Consider the following 24,518-nt stretch of genomic DNA (forward strand, 5'->3'; position numbering starts at 1 on the left):
CTTCCTTACTTTCTAGCACGAGATGTTCCAAGTTCATTCTGAACTTTCCCTTTCCCAGCTCTGGAATCCGCCATTTCTCCATGGAGCCTTGCTCCTTTCAGTGGAGCATGGTGTATTTAGGAACCAAGGGCTGACTGCCTAATGTGCTTTCCAAGTATAATTTCCTCAGTCCAAGCTTTTCAAATCGATCTGCCAAAGACCCATTGCCAGAATAGAAAAGTGGAAGGAAATTCTTAATATCTTTTAAAAGGTACTATTATTTTCATTTTTCTCTTTGTAAAAAATTCATTTGATTCAATATAAAAAGACAAATTTCTTTGGCATATAAATTGCAACTTTCTGATCCAAATCTTTAAATAAAGCTGATACTCCAAGAAGATGCAACATATTATCTTTATTCCACAGACATATAGGCCTATGGTTGCAAACTTTTATACACACACAGAGTCACAATTCCACTGGCACCCGTGACGTTCCACACCCAGATTTTCCAAATCACACATTCTCACCTTCACGTAGCCTTGCCGGCAACCCAGTCACACGGCATAGTACCACATTGTTACGTCAAGCACAGCCACCATCTACCACAGAGCCTGTCGTCCCATTGGCCAAAGTCACAAAAATCACAGCCCCGGGTACTTTCTGTGGTTTTCTCCAGTCAGATCCCTTCACTCACTACACACCGACTCACACTCAAATTACACACATGCGGAAACACAACCCGCCACAGCCAGAGAGGCTCCGTCGGTCCCGCCACAGCCAGAGAGGCTCCGTCGGTCCCGCCACAGCCAGAGAGGCTCCGTCGGTCCCGCCACAGCCAGAGAGGCTCCGTCGGTCCCGCCACAGCCAGAGAGGCTCCGTCGGTCCCGCCACAGCCAGAGAGGCTCCGTCGGTCCCGCCACAGCCAGAGAGGCTCCGTCGGTCCCGCCACAGCCAGAGAGGCTCCGTCGGTCCCGCCACAGCCAGAGAGGCTCCGTCGGTCCCGCAACCCTCACGGTGCCCCACGCACGCGCTCACAAGGCAAATACAAATGGCCAGGCACCCATTCTTTACAATACACGTATTGAGCGCCTACTATGTACCAGACGCCGGGACTACCTCAAGGGGTGAAACAGACAAAACCCTGCCTGGCGGAGCTATCGCCCAGTACGCACGCACTCGGCCTCAGGGTTGCACTCGGCGGTCCCACGCTCAAGTGGCCTGGCGAGGGGCCCAGAAGCGTCTATCCTCCTCCTCAGCTTCCTGCGTGGCTTCCCGGGATGTGGAGCGAAACCGCCGGATGCGCGCGCGCCTGCGCCTCCGCCTCCGCCCAAGAGAACCATTTCCGGCTGTGGACTACATTTCCCAGAAGCCGCTTGGGCAGTGTTGCCTGGACCCCGAGGGCCCTTTACATTGCGTTCTTAAGGGTTCAGCCGCCTGGGTACTTTATTCACAGGCAGGCAAGAAGTCCGAGCTAGGTGAGGCGGAACGGGACTCTTACGAGTAGGACTGGGGTTGGAACTGCCACCCAAAATGAGGCGCTCCAGGGCCAAGACCTGGCGTGTCGTGCCCGGAGGGAGCCTCAGGCCTGTGCGTGCGTGGGGAGCGGAGAAGGGGGATTGTGTGACAAAATGTGGCAGACGGTGTATGTGTGCGTGTGCGCGCGACGGGGCGCCTGTCAGGACCGGGTTGGGTGGGTGCGGGTGCGGATGTGAGGTTGAGACAAGTGCCTGGCCCTCTGGTGTGTGTCACTGACCCTCTACTCCCCTCACGGCCTCGGTGTCTGCACAGAGCATTGTCCCCAAGAGGGAAGTCAAATATTGAGCTCTGGGATGAAGGTTCCCAGCAAGAAGGTACAGACCGGGGTTGGCGATTGGACTTTTGAATTAGAAGTGTCCCTAAAACAGACTCCTGGGACGACAGGTTGGAAGAGCGCCCAGTTGGAGCCGCTGTGTGGGCAGCTGCATTTTTCAGAACCACTGCATTCCCATAACTTTGATCTAGAAATCTGGTGTGAGTTCAGAGACACATCCCAGCCTCACTCTCACACAGCTGTTATGGGCGTGAGGTCAGCGCAGATGTAGCGCTGGAGGGGATATTCTAGGTTGGTCTGTGCTCTAAGAAAAAGCCTGCTGTCTCATGATTTTTTTTCTTCCCCCATCCTGCCATTCATCAAAACAAGGATCCTGAAAAGGAGGGAACAATTGTTGTAGCAGGTCTAAAAGTTCAGGTCCAGGTAAGTTTATATTTCCTTTTTGTTCGTGAAATGGAAGTCACACATTCTAATCTTCACACAGCCTTGCCTGCACCCGGTCATACGGTATGGTACCACACTGCTATGTCAAGCAAAGCCACAATCTACCGCAGAGCCTGTCACCTCATTGCTCACAGTCACAAAAATCACATCCCCAGGTACTTTCTGTGGCTTTCATTTGCATTTTTCCCTTTGAAAAAGTTCATTTGATTCAATCGAAAAAGACAAAATTATTTGGCACATAAATTGCAACTCTCTGGTCCATATCTTGAAATAAATCTTTAAATAAATGCATAAAGTGTTTTTATTTTGAGGAGATGGAAACATTGCTTTGCTTTTCCTGAGTTGTCCAGTGACCTATCCCAGGCCTTCCTTTCCAGTGAACAATGGACCATGCAGGTGGACCCTCCTCTTCACGGGCCTCCAAATGACCTTCTCATTTTTCAAATCATTCCTCTGCACTCGCTTTCTATAATGGTAGAGAAATGCATATCTTGGAGTCTAAAGTTAAAACTTTGTTTTATTGAGATTAATGTTTAGGTAGAATCACATCATCCATCTTCTCCAATCTTCTCCAAAGACCTCAGTTTTGAAGTATGACAGGATTAGAGATGACCTGACTGGTGTCAGTAAGCAGGTGATAATGGTTGCCTGTTTTCAAGGCTTTTAGAAGTGGGAATGTGATTGGAGGTCCAAGTATAGAAATCTGTGTGAACATGAGCAGGGATTTTTTTCCAAGGAATCCCTGAGTTGAGATTTATGTTTATACAGTGTTAGTTATAAGAATAAAAAGTACATATAAGTAAAGTAATAGTCATAGTAATGAAGAATCATATGCATTTTTTTTTTTTTTTTTTTTGAGATGGAGTCTTGCTCTGTCGCCCAGGCTGGAGTGCAATGGCATGAACTCGGCTCACTGCAGCCTCCGCCTCCTGGGTTTAAGTGATTCTCCTGCCTCAGCCTCCCAGGTAGCTGGGATTACAGGCACCTGCCACCACACCCGGCTAATTTTTGTATTTTTAGTAGAGATGGGGTTTCACCATGTTGGCCACGCTGGTCTTGAACTCCTGACCTCAGGTTATCAACTTGCCTCAGCCTCCCAAAATGCTGGGATTACAGGCATGAACCACCGCACCCAGCTGCAAATTTTAAATTTTATATGACTCTCACTAATATTAGGATTTAAAGACATTTAACAAGGATTATATCTAAACATTTCAACTGATTACTTGCTGGAGAAGTAGAGAAGAACCAAACACTCTTCTGTCTGCTTTGCTCAAATTTTCTTATTCAGTCTGCAGATGCTGTTCACCTGGCTTGTGTATTAAGAGAAGAATCTTAATAGTGAAAAGGTCTTGTTGAATTGAAGAAGAATGTTCAAGAACTGGTAGGCATTTATTTATAATGGTCACACTGTTTTCCTACTGTTTCCATACATGTCAAACCAACTTGCTTCTGATGTGTTAAAACATTTTACTTTATAATTGGATACAGATTTATTGTATACTTCTGGTTATAGAATTAATGTTCACCTTTTATAAATTATTTAGTTACTCAGTTATATTATATAAGGGACTTATAAAGAAGAAAGTTAAAATAGCCCCAGGCTCACTGTTAATACTTTGGGGAGCTATATTTTAGCAACATTTTTTTTTTTCTTTTGACAGAGTCTCGCTCTGTTGCCCAGGCTGGAGTGCAATGGTGCGATCTTGGCTCACTGCAACCTCCATCTCCCAAGTTCAAGCAATTCTCCTGCCTCAGCCTCCTAAGTAGCTGGGATTACAGGCCCTGCTACCATGCCCAGCTAATTTTTTGTATTTTTAGTAGAGACGGGGTTTCACCATGTTGGCCAGGCTGGTCTCGAACTCCTGACCTCAGGTGATCCACCTGCCTCAGCCTCCCAAAGTGCCAGGATTACAGGTGTGAGCCACCATGCCTGACCTATTTTAGCAAGATTTTTCAGCGCACTTTGTGTGTGTGCGTGTGTGTGTGCACACACATACCTGCACTTTTCTTCCTGCAGAATAGAAATTGCACTAACAAATTATTCAAAGGACACAAGACTTTCTAGCTCCTAGTTAGAAAAATTAATTCTCCCTAAACCATAGCTTTCTTATATCTCTGTGCACAAAGGGAGAAGAGAAGGACACCAATGAATCCTGCTAAGTTTCATTAACCTTTGAGAAATTTACACCTTTTAGGGTTATATAAACCAATTAAGGATAATTAAAATGACACAATTTATCAAATAAGACAGTTCTTCAGAATTATACTGCTTTTTTTTAGATTTTTAAGGTTGCTTTTACAGGACATAGCAATATTCTTATCTTGGCTAGGTTTTTTTTTTAGGGTTCCATTATGCAGATAGCATTTTCTAGGACAGATTTATAACAGTAGAAAACAGAATAAGGCCAGGAGTGGTGTCTCGTGCCTGTAATCCCAGCACTTTTGAAGGCCAAGGCAGGTGGATCACAAGGTCAGGAGTTCAAGACCAGCATGGACAAGATGGTGGAACCCGGTCTCTACTAAAAATACAAAAATTAGCCAAGTGTGGTGGCGGGCACCTGTAATCCCAGCTGCTCAGGAGGCTGAGGCAGATAATTGCTTGAACCCGGGAGGTTGCAGTGAGCCGAGATAGCACCACTGCACTCCAGGCTGGGTGACTCCAGAGTGAGACTCTGTCTCAAAAAAAAAAAAAAAAGAAAGAAAGAAAACAGAATAAGATGGTAACAGCTATAAATATTTATGTAAATCTTTACATATAGAACAGGAGAACAAGATTGAACCTCATATTAAAGTTATCTATTGAAGGCCTTATTACAGTAGCCCCCAACCTTTTTGACACCAGGACTGGTTTCATGGAGGACAATTTTTTCACAGACAGGGAGAGGGAGATGGTTTCAGGATGATTCAAGCACGTTACATTTATTGTGCATATTATTCCCATTATTATTACATTATAACGTGTAATTAAATAATTATACAACTCACCATAATGTGGAATCAGTGGGAGCCCTGAGCTTGTTTTCCTGCAACTAGATGGTCTCATCTGGGAGTGATGGGAGACAATGACAGATCATTAGGTATTAGATTCTCATGAGGAGCACGCAGCCTAGATCCCTCGCATGGTCAATTCATAATAGGGTTCGCACTCCTGTGAAAATCTAATGCTGCAGCTGATCTGACAGGAGGCAGAGATCAAGCGGTTCATGCTAGCAATGGGGAGTAGCTGTAAATACTGATGACGCTTCCCTTGCTGGCCTGCTACTCACCTTCTGCTGTGTGACCCAGTTCCTAATAGGCCATGGCCTAGTATCAGTCAGTGACCTGGGGGTTGGGAACCCCTGCCTTAATTAGATTATTTTAGCTAGTTTTATATTGAAGAATGATGTCTCCCCTTTGGTAGTTGCAAGAATAAAAGAGATTTCTTTTCTTTCTTTTTTTTTTTTTTCCCAAAATGAAGTCTCAGTCTGTCGCCCTGGCTGAAGTGCTGTGGCACAATCTCAGCTCATTGCAACCTCCACCTCCCAGGTTCAAGCAATTCTTCTGCCCCAGCCTCCAGAGTAGCTGGGATTACAGGCGCGCACCACCACACTCGGCTAATTTTTGTATTTTTAGTAGAGATGGGGGTTTCACCATGTTGGTCAGGCTGGTCTCGAACTCCTGACCTCAGGTGATCCACCCACCTCGGCCTCCCAAAGTGCTGGGATTACAAGTGTGATCCGCTGCACCCAACCAAGAAGAGATTTCTTGATTATCCTTCTGGGAGTCTGTTTTATGAATGTTGTTCATTAAAAATAATTGCATCTTCAAGGCTTAGCTCTAAAATACTTAAAATATAATTATTAAAAAATGGGCATGAGACTCAAACTTTACTAGAAAAAATGAAATGAAATAAAATGATTTTATTTAATAGCAATGGAATGAAGGACATAATGTCCTCTATTTTAATAATACTGGCTAACTTTTTTTTTTTTTTTTTTTTTTTTTTTTTGAGACGGGGTCTCGCTCTGTCACCCAGGCTGGAGTGCAGTGGCGCCATCTCGGCTCACTGCGAGCTCCACCTCCCCCGTTCACGCCATTCTCCTGCCTCAGCCTCCCTAGTAGCTGGGACTACAGGCGCCCGCCACCATGCCCAGCTAATTTTTTTGTATTTTTAGTCGAGACGGGGTTTCACCATGTTAGCCAGGATGGTCTCGTCTCCTGACCTCATGATCCGCCCTCCTCAGCCTCCCAAAGTGCTGGGATTACAGGCATGAGCCACCGCGCCCGGCCAATACTGGCTAACTTTTATTATGTAATTGTGTATCATTAAGTGGGATATATGTATTATCTCAATCTTCATGACAAGCCTGTGAGATAGGTGCTGTTCTTATCCCTAATTTACCAGCAAACTAACTGAAAAGTATGTAGCTGTCAGACTAAGATTCACATTCTGAAAATCTGACAACAGAGTCTGTGTTATTAATGACAACGTTATAACCCTGCCCATAATGGCACATGCTCCTTTAATTTGCCTGTATCAGTTAGTAACTCATCATTGATGTCTTCCTCCAAAAATAAATGTGGACCAATATAATTAGTATTAGTAAGGCCTTGGTGTGTCATCATAACTGACCATAGTTTATTTAACCTGCTGCCTACTATAGCTATTAGTGTTTTTTTTTTTTTTTTTTTGTTTTTCTTTTTTTTTGAGACGGAGTCTCGCTCTGTCGCCCAGGCTGGAGTGCAGTGGCGCGATCTCGGCTCACTGCAAGCTCCGCCTCCCGGGTTCACGCCATTCTCCTGCCTCAGCCTCCCGAGTAGCTGGGACTACAGGCGCCCACAACCGCGCCCGGCTAATTTTTTTTTGTATTTTTAGTAGAGACGGGGTTTCACCGTGGTCTCGATCTCCTGACCTTGTGATCAGCCCGCCTCGGCCTCCCAAAGTGCTGGGATTACAGGCGTGAGCCACCGCGCCCGGCTTTTTTTTTTTTTTGAGACGGAGTCTCGCTCTGTCGCCCAGGCTGGAGTGCAGTGGTGCGATCTCCACTTACTGCAAGCTCCGCCTCCCGGGTTCACACCATTCTCCTGCCTCAGCCTCCCGTGTAGCTGGGACTACAGGCACCGCCACCGCGCCCGGCTAATTTTTGTATTTTTAGTAGAGACGGGGTTTCAGCATGTTAGTCAGGATGGTCTCGATCTCCTGACCTCGTGATCCGCCCGTCTCGGCCTCCCAAAGTGCTGGGATTACAGGCGTGAGCCACCGCGCCCGGCAGCTATTAGTGTTTTTAATATTTGATTATTATAAGTTGTTATGTGGTAACTATCTTATGTATATGTCTTTATATGCTTTAATAATCACTTTCAAGAAAAAAATGCCTAAAAATGGAATTTTAGTCAAATGTCAGATATAAGGGCTCACAGTATACTGAATCTTGTGTTAGTAATTAGAGGAATACGAGAACTGAAAACACATAAGTGCTTCTGCACAGCAGAGTCTAAAATCAGAATAGACTGAATAAGTATAATGTAGAAGGTAATAAAAAACAGTAAAGAAATTCAGGTCACAGGCCTTGGGAGTTCATAGGAGATTGTTCAAAAAAGGAAAGGCTTTCTCTTATCAAAATGAAAAATAAGTACATATATCTGCCTGTGTGTATATTTTAAATTATTATTATTTTTTTGAGATGAGTCTTGCTCCCGTTGCACAGGCCGGACTGTGGTGGCACGATCTCAGCTCACTGCAACCTCCACCTCCCGGGTTCAAGTGATTCTCCTTCCTCAGCCTCCCGAGTAGCTGGGATTACAGGCATGTGCCACCACGCCCAGCTAATATTTGTATTTTTTAGTAGAGATGGAGTTTCGCCATGTTGGCCCAGCTGGTCTCGAACTCCTGACCTCAGGTGATCTACCTGCCTCGGCCTCCCAAAGTGCTAGGATTACAGGCGTGAGCCACTGCACCCAGCCTAAATTGTTTTTAAAAGTTACAGATTATACTTTAAAACTATATCAAGTAATGTCATGCAGCTCGGCAGTGCTGACATATGGATATATACATTTTTTAACTTTTTTCTCTCTCTTGGTTTTTGCCTGTCCTTCATTCTTTCTTTACGTATGTGTGTGTGTATTTTTCACAAATGTAATCATATTGTACATTCTGGGTTTTAACCTTATTTTTTATTTAGGACATATCTTGGATATTTCCCAAATCCTTTATATATTTTCTCCAATTTAGTATAGTATTTAATGTCTATTTACTATTCTGTTACATAGATGATCTGTAACTTACCTAACCAATCAGCTATTGCTGGACTCAGAATGCTGAATTCCACCCTCCCTGCTTGCATCGTTTTTATTTTTGTTTTTTTCCAATAAGCCTTTTACACCCCTAACCTGCATGCATCTTTTTTTTTTTTTTTTTTTTTTGAGACAGAGCCTTGCTCTGTCACCCAGGTTGAAGTACAGTGGCGCGATCTCAGCTCACTGCAACCTCTGCCTCCCAGGTTCAAGCGATTCTCCTGCCTCAGCCTCCTAAGTAGCTGGGATTACAGGCATGTGCCACCATGCCTAGCTAATATTTTTGTATTTTTAGTAGAGAGAGGGTTTCACCATGTTGGCCAGGCTGGTTTCGAACTCCTGACCTCAAATGATCTGCCCGCCTTGGCCTCCCAAAGTGCTAGGATTACAGGTGTGAGCCACCGTGCCTGGCCTAACCTGCAGGCATCTTAATACACATTTACAATCATTTGCTTTGGGTAGAGTCCCAGAATTACGTTTGGATGGCAAAAGTCTCTCACATCCTTCTACATGCCATGTTTTAAGGTCCTACAAATCTGTAGCATTTACGCGGTATTCATTTCCCTGTGATGTTGCTCATCTGGCATATTGTTAATCTTTTAAGTCTGCCATTCTAATAACTGTCAACTGGTATTTCCTTAATTAGGATCTGCTTCATTGTATTGAAATTTAATAACTTCAGTGGATGATATGCTGCTATTTTTAGTGAATTGCCCATGCATAAGTTTCATTTGAAAAAATTCTGGGCTTCAGAGGCAAAAGCCAGAATTGAGAGCAAGACCCTGTCTCCAAAAACAAAAGATAATTGGCTTTATAATTAGAGAAATGTGGATTCAGAACTCAGCTCTGTCTCTTACTAACTGTGATTTTGGGCAAGGTACTTTATTTTAAGCCCTTATTACCTCATCTGTTGAATGGAGATAAATGCATGGCATGGTTAAATGTTGATATGATGAAGGACCCATCATGCAGAAGATCCTAAAAATAGCAATTTTTGTTGTCATCACCTGGCAACCATGGGCATGAATTTACACCACCCCGGCCTTGATATTGAGATATTGGAGTGGTCAGTGAATTCATAGATGTTCGTGATTGGGAACTCAGTTAGGAAATTGGTTGGAAACAGAGGATTCTGGGGACTGTAGTTCTAGCTGGGGAAGGGCTACACTTGGGCAAGTGCAGTTTTGCGGTGAGAAGGGCTGCCCACTGTCTTCTGCCTTCCTGTCTGTGGAGTCCAGGCAGATAGCCAAGCCATGAATGATATTTGGGTTTGAATGGGTGGCCCCTTCTCAGTCCTAAGGTGGGCATGGGTGGAAGAGGATCTGCTCAAGTCAGGACCTAACAATTCAGTCTCAGCTACAGATCAGCAGCATCCAGAAGTTGAAGTGAGCCAGAGACCGTTCTGCTGGAGCTCCTGGTCGTGCTTCATGCAGGAAGCCTCTACTCTGTATCTACACTTGCACAGGTGGTTTCTCATGGTATAGGAAGGGTTTGGCTTTGTCTGAGTTCCCTGTTGTCTTCCCCGGTTTATAGGTGCAGAATGGTGGGGTTGGAAGTAGAAATGATGGCAAAACAAGATCTTATTAACTTAAGTCATTTTAGGAGTTCTGAGACACGTCTGGTCTCAGAGTCACTTGTTCTTTCCCCAGCCTCGGCTTCTCTGGATTCTGTGCTTCTCCATGGAGGAAGCCCAAGGAGAACTGACAAGTTCTTGCCGTTCTAAAACCATGGCTGATGTAAGCTTGTGTTTTTCTTCCTTGAAATACTGTGTTTTAAAATTCATGTGATCATTGAAGTCTCATTATCATGAGACTTCCTTCCTAAGACCGCTCTGCTGTGGAACCTACTCCCTAGTTACTCTGATCACAGTGAAGGATAGTCCCAAATAGCCTAGTGTCTTCCTCGTTTGCTCCTGTTTTCTCTTATCTGTGCTCACTTATTGATCATTCATCTATGAACCCGGTCTTCTCTCAGGAGTGCTGATGGAGCAGTGAAAGATGAAGTCCGTCAAGGGAAATATTTGAGTTTCTGTCATCAGAGTCATATTCTTTTTTTTTTTTTTTTTTGAGACAGAGCCTTGCTCTGTCGCCCAGGCTGGAGTGCTGTGGTGATGTCTCGGCTCACTGCAACCTCCGCCTCCCGGGTTCAAGTGATTCTCAAGTAGCTTCCCAAGTAGCTGGGATTACAGGCACCCGCCACCATACCTGGCTTACTTTTGTATTTTTAGTAGAGATGGGGTTTCACCATGTTGACCAGGTTGGTCTCAAACTCCTGACCTCAGATGATCTACCCGCCTCAGCCTCCCAAAGTGCTAGGATTACAGGTGTGAGCCACCGCACCTGACCAGGAGTCGTGGTTCTATGGCACACAGATGGTGGTCCCATTAGACTGCACAGACCTGAGTTTTGTGGGTGGATGGGATGGGATTTAGTGTTCAGTGTTTTGTCTTCTGCAGAGACTCAAACATTGTCTTCCATGTCAGCCTCAGAGGCAGAGGTGAGATCCCATGCATGGCTTAGAGGACTAGGTTGGAGTATGACTGGGGCCTCCATATGGTAGTTTCAGTGATCCAGCCAGGGAATCTCCAAGGGATGAATAAGAAAACAAAAGTCAATTTTGTGGTTGAGGAGGTTATGCTGGTCTCCAGTGACATCAGTGTCATTGTGGATACGTCAGCATCCTCTGGCTTAGGAACAAAGCAATTTGTTCCTGAGGTATGGCAGGAGTAGCAGATAGGAAGATCCTTCAATCCCTAATGATGGCTGGAAATAGGCTCTGATCCCTAATGATGGGTGGAAACAGGATTGGGGAAGACCTTAAACATTTTGGCCAACCCAAATGCCTAAGAATAAAAGAAGAATTAGTCTGCTGAATCCACAAGATGGATAATATTATTAGCTAGCCAATAAATATACCAACCGAAGACTTTTCTTATGAGGTTATTTTGCATCATGATGAACCTGAGTTTTAACGAAATCACATAATGTCAGTCAAATCCTGTTTTCTAAGAAAGATTTTAGAATACTTTTTGGTGAAAAAATTCTTTTTCCAAAAATTTTTTGAAGGGAAGAGAGGATGATGGAACTTGCATTTATTCAGAACTTAAACTGCAGGCACATAATGGGCAATGTGCTTATTCATGCTATTTCACTTAATTTGCATCAACAATATTCTTTAAAAGCATATAAACACTTTATTTCAGAAGTATTAATTTCCTTATTCTTTTATACACGTTGCAGGCTTGAGCCCCAGTTTATTTGCTTACTATGTTGCTTCTTTCCTGCAAAGCAGTTTTCCATCTTGAAAATACATTTAATTTTTTTAAATACATAGGCTTGTCGTTTCAGGTATCCTTGGCATTTAGGGATGTGTCCATAGACCTCTCCCAAGAGGAGTGGGAATGCCTGAACCCTGCACAGAGGGACTTGTACAAGGATGTGATGTTGGAGAACTACAGCAACCTGGTCTCACTGGGTAAGGTATCTGCCAAAACCGTTTACAATCTGTTTTCTGGAGTATCAGCTTTCTCCACTGTCAAACTTCAGAACTCTGCTTTAAGAAGCCGACTGACTCCCCCTATTTCTAAAGTCATAGTTTCAGCAGTGTTGGGGTGGAAATGGGCACCTGTGTTAAGCAACTTCACCTTTCTGTCCCTCAGTGACATTCACTCCTCCCTCTGACTCTTCCTGTTATTGCTTGCTTTTCTAGATAATTTCCAGGTTTGAGCTGTGTGAAATTTTCAGAGAAACCAGATTTCATATAATGCGTATACTCAGAATTCCTGTAGCTGCTCTGTGTTAATACCTGACCCTCCTACAAGACAACAGCTAGTCTCAGAATTATAGTTTTCCTGAATTATCAAAAGAACCTCTATGGATTATACAGTGGTGGATAGAGTTAACAATAGCCATTTAAAATTCAAGCCAACACACCCCATCCTAGAGGAGACATATTCTCCTTAACCTGCTTTGCCTTTGAAAGTTAAAGTCTGTGAATTTACGTTTTCCGTTGAAGGAATATCCGAGGAAGAACCTGGAAATGTTTTAGGAAACTTAGTATATTTCTCCTAGGAAAATAGTAACAACAACAAAATAATACTATATACTGGGCATATTTTTATGCCTTTGCATATATTAATTCATTTAATTCTCACCACAGCCCTAAGAAGTCAGTAATATCAGCCCCATTTTGCATTTGATAAAAGTGAACATGTGGAGGGTAACTTTCACGGTCACACAGCTGGTAGGTGGCAGAAGATTTGAACCCAGGCCATAGGGCTCCAGAGGGCGTGCTCACTGGTGCCCTCTCTGTATTGCCTTCAACAGCAAAGCAGACCTTTTCGCTCTCTTACCTTGTCTCTTTAGTCCTGTAATTGTGAGACCATGTTAACGTGAATCTTCTTAAATGGCCTTTTTTTCCTTTGCTGTCATGGCATTATCTAGTACCATTTTCACCTGCAGTTTCTTACAGATGTAACCAAGTGTGAATTGTCATGTCAAGGTTATGGTCGTTTTTGTGTTTTTCTACAACATGTGTCGTTTCTTTTCTTGTGAGCAGGATATACCATTCCTAAGCCAGATGTGATTACTTTATTGGAGCAACAGAAAGAGCCCTGGATAGTAATGAGGGAAGGGACAAGGAGTTGGTACACAGGTGAGTGACAGCAAATCAGGCAGGAGGGTGCTATCACAAGTTATGACCCATGGTGTCAGGGAGGAGGCACAGCACTGAGTTGTTTGGAAAGCTCCCTTCAAAGGCTTGAGACCTGTGGAGAAAGGACTGATACCTGAGAAGCATTCAGGTTCTCTCCACATTAGCTACTAAAGGAACTTTACCCAATTTGCCATACTCCTTGTTTCTCTTCTCTCATATTTCTCTCCTCTTTCAAAGTGGGGGTGCTTTCTTTCTTCCCCATCGATGACCATTTTACCTTTGTTTCCAGGTCTCCTTTTACATTTTGATTTATCTTCATTCCTCCATTGTCCAAGTTTTATTCATCAAATATTTCCCATTTACCTAACCTAAGCCAAGCACTGTGCTAGAGATTAGGCACTATTGGGAGACACTCTTGTTGTCGTAGAGATGTTGATATTATAGAAACATTTTGTCAATAAGTAAACAGATAATAATCAGGTTTTCATATGTGTTGTGAAGAAAGTTAAGCAGAGTAAGGAGCTAGAGTGTTGGGGAGTTAGTAGGGCTAATTTAGGTAAGATCAGGAAAGGCCATTTTGAGGTGATGATATTTGAACCAGAGACATAAAGTAAGGTCTCAGGCCATGTGAATATTGAGGAAGAACATTACAAGCAGAAAAAGCTGCAAATGCAAAGGTTCTGAGATGAACCATCTGTGTTTATTCCCAAAGCAGATTATGCCACCTGATGTGAACATGCTTGCACAATTGTTTTTGTGTTCAGATGTTTTCATTTCTCTTGGGTGTTCATTTTTCTTGGGAATATATGGAAGTGGAATTTCTGGGTCATAGGACAAGTGTATTATTTTTTTTTTTTTGAGACAGAGTCTTGCTCTGTTGCCCAGGCTGGAGTCCAGTGGTGCCATCTCGGCTCACTGCAAGCTCCACCTCCTGGGTACACGCCATTCTCCTGCCTCAGCCTCCCGAGTAGCTGGGACTACAGGCCCCTGCCACCACACCGGCTAATTTTTTTTTTTTTTTTGTATTTTTAGTAGAGATGGGGTTTCACCATGTTAGCCAGGATGGTCTCGATCTCCTGACCTTGCGATCCACCCACCTTGGCCTCCCAAAGTGCTGGGATTACAGGAGTGAGCCACCCAGCCAACCAGCGTATTTTTTTAATCATATATGTTGAGGTATAATTAATGTAATATAAAATGTACTCATTTTAAGTGTCAATTTTTATAACTTTTTTTTTTTTTTTTTTTTTTGAGACAGAGTTTCACTCTTGTTGCCCAGGCGGGAGTGCAATGGTACGCTGTCTGCTCACAGCAACCTCCACCTCCTGGGTTCAAGCCATTCTTCTGCCCCAGCCTCCAAAGTAGCTGGGACTACAGGCATGTGCCACCACACCAGGCTAATTTTGTATTTTTAGTAGAGACAGGGTTTCTCCATGTTGGTCAGGCTGGTCTCGAACTCCCGACCTCAGGTGATCCACCCACCTCAGCCTCCCAAAGTGCTGGGATTACAGGCATGAGCCACCATACCCATTCAATTTTTATAATATTTTAAAACAGTTTTATTGACATATAATTGGCATATAGTAAACTGCACACATTTAAAGTATAAAATTTGCTAAGTTACCCTGTATATTGTGAAACCATTACACAATCAAAATAATAAACATATCCATCACCTCCAAAATAAATCCCTCCCTCATGTCCCTCTCTACCCACTGCCCAGGTAAGCACTGATCATCTCTCTGTCACTATAACTTAGTTTTCATTTTCTAGAATTTTGTGTAACGGAATTATGTGGTGATTTTTTTCTTTCTTTTTTAAAAATATGGTGATTTTTAAAATTTAGCATCATTCACTCAGCAAAATTATTTTGAGATTCATCCATGTTGCTGTATGTATCAGTACTTCATTCCTTTTTATTGTTGAGTAGTATTCCATTGTATGGATGTACTACAATTTACTTACCATTTATCTATAGGGATGGACATTGAGTTATTTCCAGTGTTTGGCTATTACAGATAAAGCTACTGGAAACTTTCATGTAAAATTATTTGTATAGACTTATGCTTTCATTTATCTTGGGTAACTACTGGGGTAGAATGGGTAGATCATATGATAAATATATGTTTATTTTTTAAGAAACTGCCACACTGTTTTTGAAAGTGGTTGTATCAGCCAGTAGCGGTGGCTCATGCCTGTAATCCCAGCACTTTGGGAGGCAAAGACAGGTGGATCACTGGAGGTCAGGAGTTCAAGACTAGCCTGGCCAACAAGGTGAAACTTCATCTTTACTAAAAAGGCATAGTGGCAGGCATCTGTAATCCCAGCTACTCAGGAGGCTGAAGCAGGAGAATCACTTGAACCCTGGAGGCAGAGGTTGCAGTGAGCCAAGATTGTGCCACTGCATCCAGCCTGGGTGACAGACCAAGATAATGTCTGAAAAAAAAAAAAAAAGAAGAAAGTGGTTGTATCCTTTTACTTTCCCAGCAGAAGTTTATGAAAATTCCAGTTCTTCCACATTCTTGTCAGCGCTTAGTGTGGGCAGTCTTTTAAATTTTAGCTGTGCTAATAGGTGATGAGTTACGGTATCATATTGTGGTTTTAATTTTCATTTCCCTAATGCCTAATAATCCTGAGCAACTTTTTATTCTTAATTTATCATCCATATATCTTCTTTGGTGAAGCATCTATTACAGTCTTCTGCTCGCCTGCCTGCCTTCCTTTCTTTCTTCCTTCCTTCCTTCTTTCTTTCTTTCTCTTTCTTTTTTTTTTTTTTTTTTTCAGTCTTGCTCTGTTGCCCAGGCTGGAGTGCAGTGGTGCAACCTCGGCTCACTGCAACCTCCGCCTCTTGAGTACAAGCAATTCTCCTGCCTTGGCCTCCTAAGTAGCTGAGACCACAGGCATGTGCCACCATGCCCAGCTAATTTTTGTATTTTAGTAGAGATGGGGTTTCGCCACACTGGCCAGGCTGGTCTTGAACTCCTGACCTCAGATCCACCTGCTTCAGCCTCCCAAAGTGCTGGGATTAAAGGCATGAGCCACCGTACCTGGCCTTCTGCCCATTTTCTAGTCGCATTGGTTGTTTGCTAATTATTGGGTTTTGAGAGCCCCTTATATATTCTGGATGTAAGTCCTTTATCAAATGTATGATCTGTAAACTCTTAACAGTGTCTTCTGAATAGCATAAGCTCTTAATTTGATTAAGTTCAGTTTATCACGTTTTTCTCTTATGGACTGTCCTTTCAGATCATATTTAAGAAATCTTTGCCCAATATGAAAAGTACAAAAATTTTGCCGGGCGCGGTGGCTCACGCCTGTAATCCCAGCACTTTGGGAGGCCGAGGCGGGCGGATCACAAGGTCAGGAGATCGAGACCACGGTGAAACCCCGTCTCTACTAAAAATACAAAAAAAATTAGCCGGGCGCGGTTGTGGGCGCCTGTAGTCCCAGCTACTCGGGAGGCTGAGGCAGGAGAATGGCGTGAACCCGGGAGGTGGAGCTTGCAGTGAGCCGAGATCGCGCCACTGCACTCCAGCCTGGGCGACAGAGCGAGACTCCGTCTCAAAAAAAAAAAAAAAAAAGTACAAAAAAGTACAAAAATTTTCTGTTTTCTTCTAGAAATTTTTTTTTTTTTTTTTTGACAGAGTCTCTCTCTGTCGCCCAGGCTAGAGTGCAGTGGCAGTCTCGGCTCACTGCAACCTCCACCTCCCAGGTTCAAGCGATTCTTCTGCCTCACTCCCTAGTAGCTGGGACTACAGGTGCCCGCCACCACGCCCAGCTAATTTTTATATTTTTAGTAGAGACAGGGTTTCACCATATTGGCCAGGCTAGTCTCGAACTCCTGACCTCATGATCCGCCCACCTTAGCCTTCCAAAGTATGGGGATTACAGGCGTGAGCCACTGCCCCTAGCCTTTCTAGATATTTTATAGTTTTAGATTTTTGCATTTGTGTACCTATTGTACACAAAGTCTTCCAGAAACTTTAAGACAAGCGAATACTTCCAAACTCACTCTTCAAGTCCAGCATTACCCTGATACCAAAACTAGACAAAGGCATTATAAGAAAAGAAATCTATAAGTCAGTATCTTTCATTTACACAAATGCAAAAATTCTAGAGAAAGTTTTAGCCATTTGAATCCAACAATTCATGAAAAGAATAGTAGTTACTGGCCATTCTTGGCATTCCTTGGCTTGCAGATGCATCGCTCCAGTCTCTGCCTCCATCTTCATGGCACCCTCTCTTGATCTCCCTATGCCTCGCTCTTATAAGTACACCTGTTATTGGATTTAGGACCCACCCTTTTTCAATATTAGGTCACATTCACAGGCACTGGGAGTTAGGAACATGTCTTTCCTGGGGGCCACAATTCAGCCTACTATGTCTGAGAATAAAGGTGTTTATTTTTCTCCTTTCTAAAGCCTGTATTCTTCTCCTTGCCACTCTACTAGCCAGGACCTGCAGTGTAGTTACTGACTAGCAGTGAGTTTGAGGATCTGTGAATGAGTAATGATAAAACACAACTGATGCTCACCATATAAAATATCTCAGTACTTGAGATGGGACAGAGACAAAGAGAAGGAACAGTAGCCACACACATAGGGCAAATGTAAACAGTTTTGGAGATACCTAATGTTCAAGGTGACAATAGGTAATTGGAAGATAACGAAATACAAAAATGACTTTTCCATTTATACTTTTGACTGAGCAATTTTGGATATACCTTTGTTCCCGTTCAGAAGGGAAGTCATCTAGGAAAGAGCATATTTAATTGCTGGACTAGGATGAGATTGGAATCAGGGAGGTATATTCATAACTATGTTGTAATTTGGGGAAATTAAGTTATGATACTTAGCTGCCTTCTCAGTGACTTGTTTGTAATATTTACAGAGGTGGTTTGCAAAGGTCTTACAAATAAGAAAGGACTTTTTATCCATGGTAATATGTTTGGGTTTTATTGTAAGGGGAACGAGAAACTCTATTTTAAAGGGAAAAGAATTATGTACAGATTTTCAAAATGATCCCCATCAAAGCTATTTGATGAAAAAGATTTTAAATGCACATATCCAGGACTTGTGCCTATAGATTTTGATTTTGTCTGGTTTGGTGCCTGAACAACAGTATATGTAAGAAACTCCCCTAAATCCATCCTAAATAGGAGGACCACTGATGTACCCTATTCTCCTACTCACCTATTTTACCATTCTTTTTTTTTTTTGAGACAGAGTCTTGCTCTGTCACCCAGGCTGGAGTGCAGTGGCGCAATCTTGGCTCACTGCACGCTCTGCCTCCTGGGTTCACGCCATTCTCCTGCCCTAGCCTCCCGAGTAGCTGGGACTACAGGTGCCTGCCACCATGCCCGGCTAATTTTTTGTATTTTTAGTAGCGATGGAGTTTCACCATGTTAGCCAGAATGGTCCCGATCTCCTGACTTCATGATCCACCTGCCTCAGCCTCCCAAAGTGCTGGGATTACAGGATGAGCCACCACTCCTGGCCTATTTTACCATTCTTAAAAGTCACATCATTTTCTGAGGTGTTTTGCCTTCTTTTAAATTGCACTACAATAATTTAGAGTTCTCTAAGCTAGGAACCAGCAAACTATAGCCCATGAGCCAAATACCTCACTGCCCGTTTTTGCATGGCTTATAAGTTACAACTGGTTTCTTCATTTTTTCAGTGGTTGAAAAAATCAAGATTTTGTGTCATGTAAACATTTTTTGAAATTCAAATTTCAGTGTCCATAAGTCAAGTGTTATAACACAGCCACACTTATTATCATCTGTGGCTACCTTGGTGTTGTAATAGCAGAGCTAAGTAATTGTGACAGAGACCATATGCCTCCCAAGGCCTAACACCTTCACTATCTGGTCTTTTACAGAAAAAGTTTATTAACTCCTGCTCTAAACCATTTATTTCTAATGTATGTTATTTCTGTTTTATCTTTTATTTCTACTATAAGGTACAACCCCCATCCCTGCCCCAACACAGAAAAATAGCATTATAGCATTTGTTTGCTTTTTTCTTTTTTTTTTCTTTCTTTTTTTTTTTTTTTTTTTTTTTTTTTTTTTTTTGCAGATTTGGAATACAAGTATATCACCACGAATTTACTTTCAGAAAAGAATGTTTGCAAACTCTATTTATCTCAATTGCATACAGGGGAAAAAAGTAAAAACACCATCCATGAGGACACCATTTTCAGAAATGCTTTGCAGTGCAAACATGAATTTGAGAGACAAGAGGGACACCAGATGGGTTGTGTTAGTCAAATGATAATCCAAAAACAAATATCTCATCCTCTACATCTGAAAATTCATGCTAGAGAGAAATCATATGAATGTAAGGAATGTAGAAAGGCCTTTAGACAACAGTCATACCTTATTCAACATCTGAGAATTCACACTGGTGAGAGACCCCATAAATGTATGGAATGTGGAAAGGCCTTTTGTCGAGTGGGAGACCTTAGAGTACACCAGACAATCCATGCTGGGGAGAGACCCTATGAATGTAAAGAATGTGGGAAGGCCTTTAGACTTCATTATCACCTTACTGAACATCAGAGAATACATTCTGGTGTGAAACCCTATGAGTGTAAGGAATGTGGGAAGGCCTTTAGTCGTGTTAGAGACCTTAGAGTACATCAGACAATTCATGCTGGAGAGAGGCCTTATGAATGTAAAGAATGTGGGAAGGCCTTTAGACTTCATTATCAACTAACTGAACATCAAAGAATTCATACTGGTGAGAGGCCTTATGAATGTAAGGTTTGTGGCAAGACCTTTAGGGTACAACGACATATTAGTCAACATCAGAAAATTCATACTGGTGTCAAACCCTATAAATGTAATGAATGTGGGAAGGCGTTTAGTCATGGCTCATACCTTGTTCAACATCAGAAAATTCATACTGGTGAAAAACCCTATGAATGTAAAGAATGTGGTAAGTCCTTTAGTTTTCATGCAGAACTTGCTCGACATCATAGAATTCATACTGGTGAGAAACCCTATGAATGTAAAGAATGTGGAAAAGCCTTTCGTCTTCAAACAGAGCTTACTCGGCATCATAGAACTCATACTGGTGAGAAACCCTATGAATGTAAGGAATGTGGGAAGGCCTTTATTTGTGGTTATCAACTTACTTTACATCTGAGAACTCACACTGGTGAGATTCCCTATGAATGTAAGGAATGTGGAAAAACCTTCAGTAGTCGCTATAATCTTACCCAACACTACAGAATTCACACTGGTGAGAAACCCTACATATGTAATGAATGTGGAAAAGCCTTTCGTCTTCAAGCCGAACTTACCCGACATCACAGAATTCATACATGTGAGAAACCCTATGAATGTAAGGAATGTGGGAAGGCTTTTATTCATAGCAATCAATTTATTTCACACCAGCGAATTCACACCAGTGAGAGCACCTACGTATGTAAAGAATGTGGGAAGATTTTTAGTCGTCGCTATAATCTTACTCAGCATTTTAAAATTCATACTGGTGAGAAACCCTACATATGTAATGAATGTGGGAAAGCCTTTCGATTTCAAACAGAACTTACTCAGCATCACAGAATTCATACTGGTGAAAAACCCTATAAATGTACGGAATGCGGGAAGGCCTTTATTCGTAGCACTCATCTCACGCAACATCACAGAATTCATACTGGCGAGAAACCCTATGAATGTAAGGAATGTGGGAAGACGTTCAGTCGGCACTATCATCTCACTCAACATCACAGAGGCCATACTGGTGAGAAGCCCTACATATGTAATGAATGTGGGAATGCTTTTATTTGCAGTTATCGACTTACGTTACATCAAAGAATTCACACTGGTGAGATTCCATATGAATGTAAGGAATGTGGAAAGACCTTTAGTCGTCGGTATCATCTTACACAACATTTTAGACTTCATACTGGTGAGAAACCTTATAGCTGTAAAGAATGTGGGAATGCCTTTCGTCTTCAAGCAGAACTTACTCGACATCACATAGTTCACACGGGTGAGAAACCCTGTAAGTGTAAAGAATGTGGGAAGGCCTTCAGTGTTAACTCAGAGCTTACTCGACATCACAGAATTCATACTGGTGAAAAACCCTATAAATGTAAAGAATGTGGAAAAGCCTTTATTCGTAGTGATCAACTTACTTTACATCAGAGAAATCATGTTAGTGAGGAAGTCCTCCTATGTGTAATGTAAAGAGAATATGATGGCCGTTAGAAAATGCCCTTTAGCAGATAATTTATAATTTAAGAAATTTTCTGTTTGTTACAGAACATGTGGGAATCCCTTTTACTTCATGCTCACAATTTATCAGAAATTATTTCATATGTTAAAGAGTTGAAAGACTATAGCATCACTCAGTCCCTGTTAGACTTTAGAAGATTGATACCGATGCACTGCATCCCAAACCATCAAGGACCTTTTCCCCTGCAAACTGTTGTTGAACAGTGCTTCTCTAAAATGCAGTAATAATGGGCCAGGTGAAGTGGCTCACACCTGTAATCCCAGCACTGTGGAAAGACAGGAGTTCAAAACTAGCCTGGGCAACATAGTGAGACCCTGCCTCATGGCTTTAGTGAGCCATGATTGTGCCACTGCACTCTAGCTTGGTGACTGAGTGAGAGCCTGTCTCTAAATAAATAAATAAAATGTAGGCCAGGTACAGTGGCTCACACCTGTAATCCCAGCACTTTGGGAGGCCCAGATGGGCAGATCACCTGAGGTCAGGAGTTCAAGACCAGCCTGGCCAACATGGTGAAACCCTGTCTCTACTAAAATACACAAATTAGCTAGGCGTGGTGGCAGGTGCCTGTAATCCCAGCTACTCAGGAGTCTGAGGCAGGAAAATTGCTTGAACCTAGGTGGCAGAGGTTGCAGTGAGCCGAGATCGTGCCACTGCACTCCAGCCTGGGTGACAGAGCAAGATTCCTTCTCTTAAATAAATAAATAAATAAATAAATAAATAAATAATACTAGAATACCAGAAAAATGAAAAGAAACTGAAAAAACTCAGTTTTTTATTATGGTATTTAACTGAGTTAACTCTGTCAGATTGCTGCAAACATTTCTAAATACTTGCTCTCAGTATCTATAACTTTTGCAGAGACCTGAAGCAAACAATTTGTGGACCAGTGTCAACACATGGACCACACTTTATATAGCGCTGTAACAGAAAATGATTCTGTTAATGTAATGAACATGGGAAAGGCCAGCCTTGGCATATCTTTTTGATATATATAAATAATATAATTCTCACAATTCCACCTCCGTCTATGTGGTGTTTGGCAAAACATGCCCCTGTGCCTTCGTTTTTTAAAATGGTAATAATAGTACCACCTAATAGTATTTTTGTGAGGATGCAATGCTAATAAAAGACAAAACCTTTAAAAGAGTATTTGGCACATAGCGTTTGATCAATAAATAGTGCTTTATTTTTTTCATTAGGGATACACTTAGTACATTCATGTGAGAGCAAGGCCCTGTGGGTGTAAGGAATTTGTAAAAACCGTCTATTACCTTTCACTCCTTATTTAGATTGGGATAATTAACAGGATAATATCCAGTAAAATAGATTAAACTTCCATTTATAAAGTCAGAACCTATCTCTGAAAATTAATGTGAGAAAGAGATCTCTAGATTTGATGGGTGTGAAGATTATGAGAGTAAAGGTTTTAAAGACTCAGGGATAGCTATAATGCTTTTTCCTTTTTATAACCCAAAAAGCAGGTACGTCAGTCTGCTTTTTCTGCCCACAATTAATGATAAATTAGAAACTAACAGCCACTATCCATTTGGAAAAATTAAAAGAATAATGAACACTGTTATGTTCTATCTAGATTCAGCAATGGTTAATGTGTTGTCACATTTGGTTTGCTTATACATAATATTTACATATTTTGCTGTAGTTTTTGAGTATAAATTGTAGATACTGTAACACATCACATCTAAGAATAAAGGCTGCCTCCTGCTTAATTGCTATATAACAATTGTCCAACCTGTCTGTGCCCCAGGGCAGCTTTGAATGCAGCCCAACACAAATTTGTAAGCTTTCTTAAAACATTATGAGATTTTTTTGCGATTTTTTTAAAGCTCATCAGCCATCGTTAGTATATTTTATGTGTGGCCCAAGATAGTTCTTCCAGAGTAGCCCAGGGAAGCCAAAAGATTGGACCCCCACCCCCCAGTAACTTCACACCTAAGGAGATTCGCAATAATTCCATAATCTGTAATATTCAGTCTGTGTTCATATTCTCAGTTGTGTTCATTCTTTTCACTTGTGTAAAGAATGCTTTTCATAGGTTATTTTTAAATTCAGGAACCAAGTTCATGAATTACATCTGTGCATTGTTTGTATCTTTTAAAATAAGAATGGCTCTTCCCCCCACAACTCTATTGCAATATTGACTTTTTAAGCACTCAGGATAGTTGTCTTATAGAATATCACATTCTGGAGTTTTCTCGTTTTCTCAAAGTATTTTTTAATGTGCTTCTTTATCCCCAGTATTTCCCATTAACTGGAATTTGGGATTAGAGACCCAATTAGGTACAGATTAAATATTTTGGCAAGAATACTTCATAGGAGAAATTTTGTATTTTAATTTGTAACCCATTAGGTGGCATACAATGTCATTATACTACTATGGTATCCTTAGTTCATTCACTTGGTGTAGCAGAACGTACATTCCAAAGATGGCCACAGCAATATATCCCATTCTGCATGTTCACCTTACAATGTGATACTGACACTCCCCAAGAGGTAGAGCTCATGGTCCTTCCTTTTGAATCTGGCCAGGCGGGCCTGTGTTTATGGCAGGAGTAACACTGTGATTTCCACGACTAAGTCACAAAAGGCAATACAACTTCTGCCTGACCCACTTGGGATGAAGCCCAGCCACCATGCTACGAAGATGCCAAGTAACCACACAGAAAAGCTAAGTAAAGCTGTCCTGATTACAGCTGTAGTTGAGGTAACAGCTGGCATCCAGCACCAAGCGTATGAGGGTATGAGCCTTCAGATGATTCTAACCCTTAACCTTCAGAAGTTGTCCTAGCTGGTGCTAAGTGGAGCCGAGAAAAGCTTTCCCCCATGAGCCTGCCCAAATTGCAGATTTATGTGTAAAATATTGTCTGTTTTAAGCCACTAAGTTTTGGAGTAGTTTGTTACACAGCAATAGGTAACTGAAATACTTGTTTCATATGGTAATCGCCAGATTTCTCTGTTGTAAAGCTAAGTATTTCTTTTAATTTAATAAGTGATCTGTAGGGTAGTACTTTGGCATTTCGGAAATTTAAAATCTCCAATCATATAATGACACTAGATTAAAAAGAAAATGAAACCATAAAGGACAATTT

General features: G+C 42.0%; 1 protein-coding gene across 6 annotated transcripts; it reads left to right on the top strand.

Annotated features, from left to right (window-relative positions):
- The first annotated feature begins 1,361 nt into the window (after nt 1–1,361).
- ZNF546 (zinc finger protein 546) lies at nt 1,362–23,135 on the top strand. Of its 6 annotated transcripts, none has more exons than XM_045380355.3 (7): nt 1,362–1,569; nt 2,162–2,215; nt 3,528–3,620; nt 10,162–10,248; nt 11,860–11,986; nt 13,070–13,165; nt 19,243–23,135. In XM_045380355.3, the coding sequence occupies exons 4-7, from the start codon at nt 10,192–10,194 to the stop codon at nt 21,360–21,362; spliced, it is 2,400 nt and encodes a 799-aa protein (XP_045236290.1). In that variant the 5' UTR covers nt 1,362–1,569; nt 2,162–2,215; nt 3,528–3,620; nt 10,162–10,191; the 3' UTR covers nt 21,363–23,135. The 6 variants fall into 6 exon arrangements, with proteins under 6 accessions (XP_045236290.1, XP_005589293.1, XP_073879609.1 ...); XM_005589236.5 differs by having other exon boundaries at nt 1,362–1,457; XM_074023508.1 differs by lacking the exon at nt 13,070–13,165.
- The last annotated feature ends 1,383 nt before the right edge of the window (nt 23,136–24,518 follow it).

This window comes from Macaca fascicularis, chromosome 19, assembly GCF_037993035.2.
Source record: "Macaca fascicularis isolate 582-1 chromosome 19, T2T-MFA8v1.1".
NCBI classification, from domain to species: domain Eukaryota; kingdom Metazoa; phylum Chordata; class Mammalia; order Primates; family Cercopithecidae; genus Macaca; species Macaca fascicularis.

Coding starts and splice junctions, on each gene's coding strand:
- ZNF546 (XM_005589235.5), top strand. CDS start 2,627: ATGCAGGTGGACCCTCCTCTTCACGGGCCTCCAAATGACCTTCTCATT. Junction 10,249..11,859: donor GTTCTAAAACCATGGCTGAT/GTAAGCTTGTGT, acceptor TTGTCGTTTCAG/GTATCCTTGGCATTTAGGGA. Junction 13,166..19,242: donor GACAAGGAGTTGGTACACAG/GTGAGTGACAGC, acceptor TTTTTTTTGCAG/ATTTGGAATACAAGTATATC.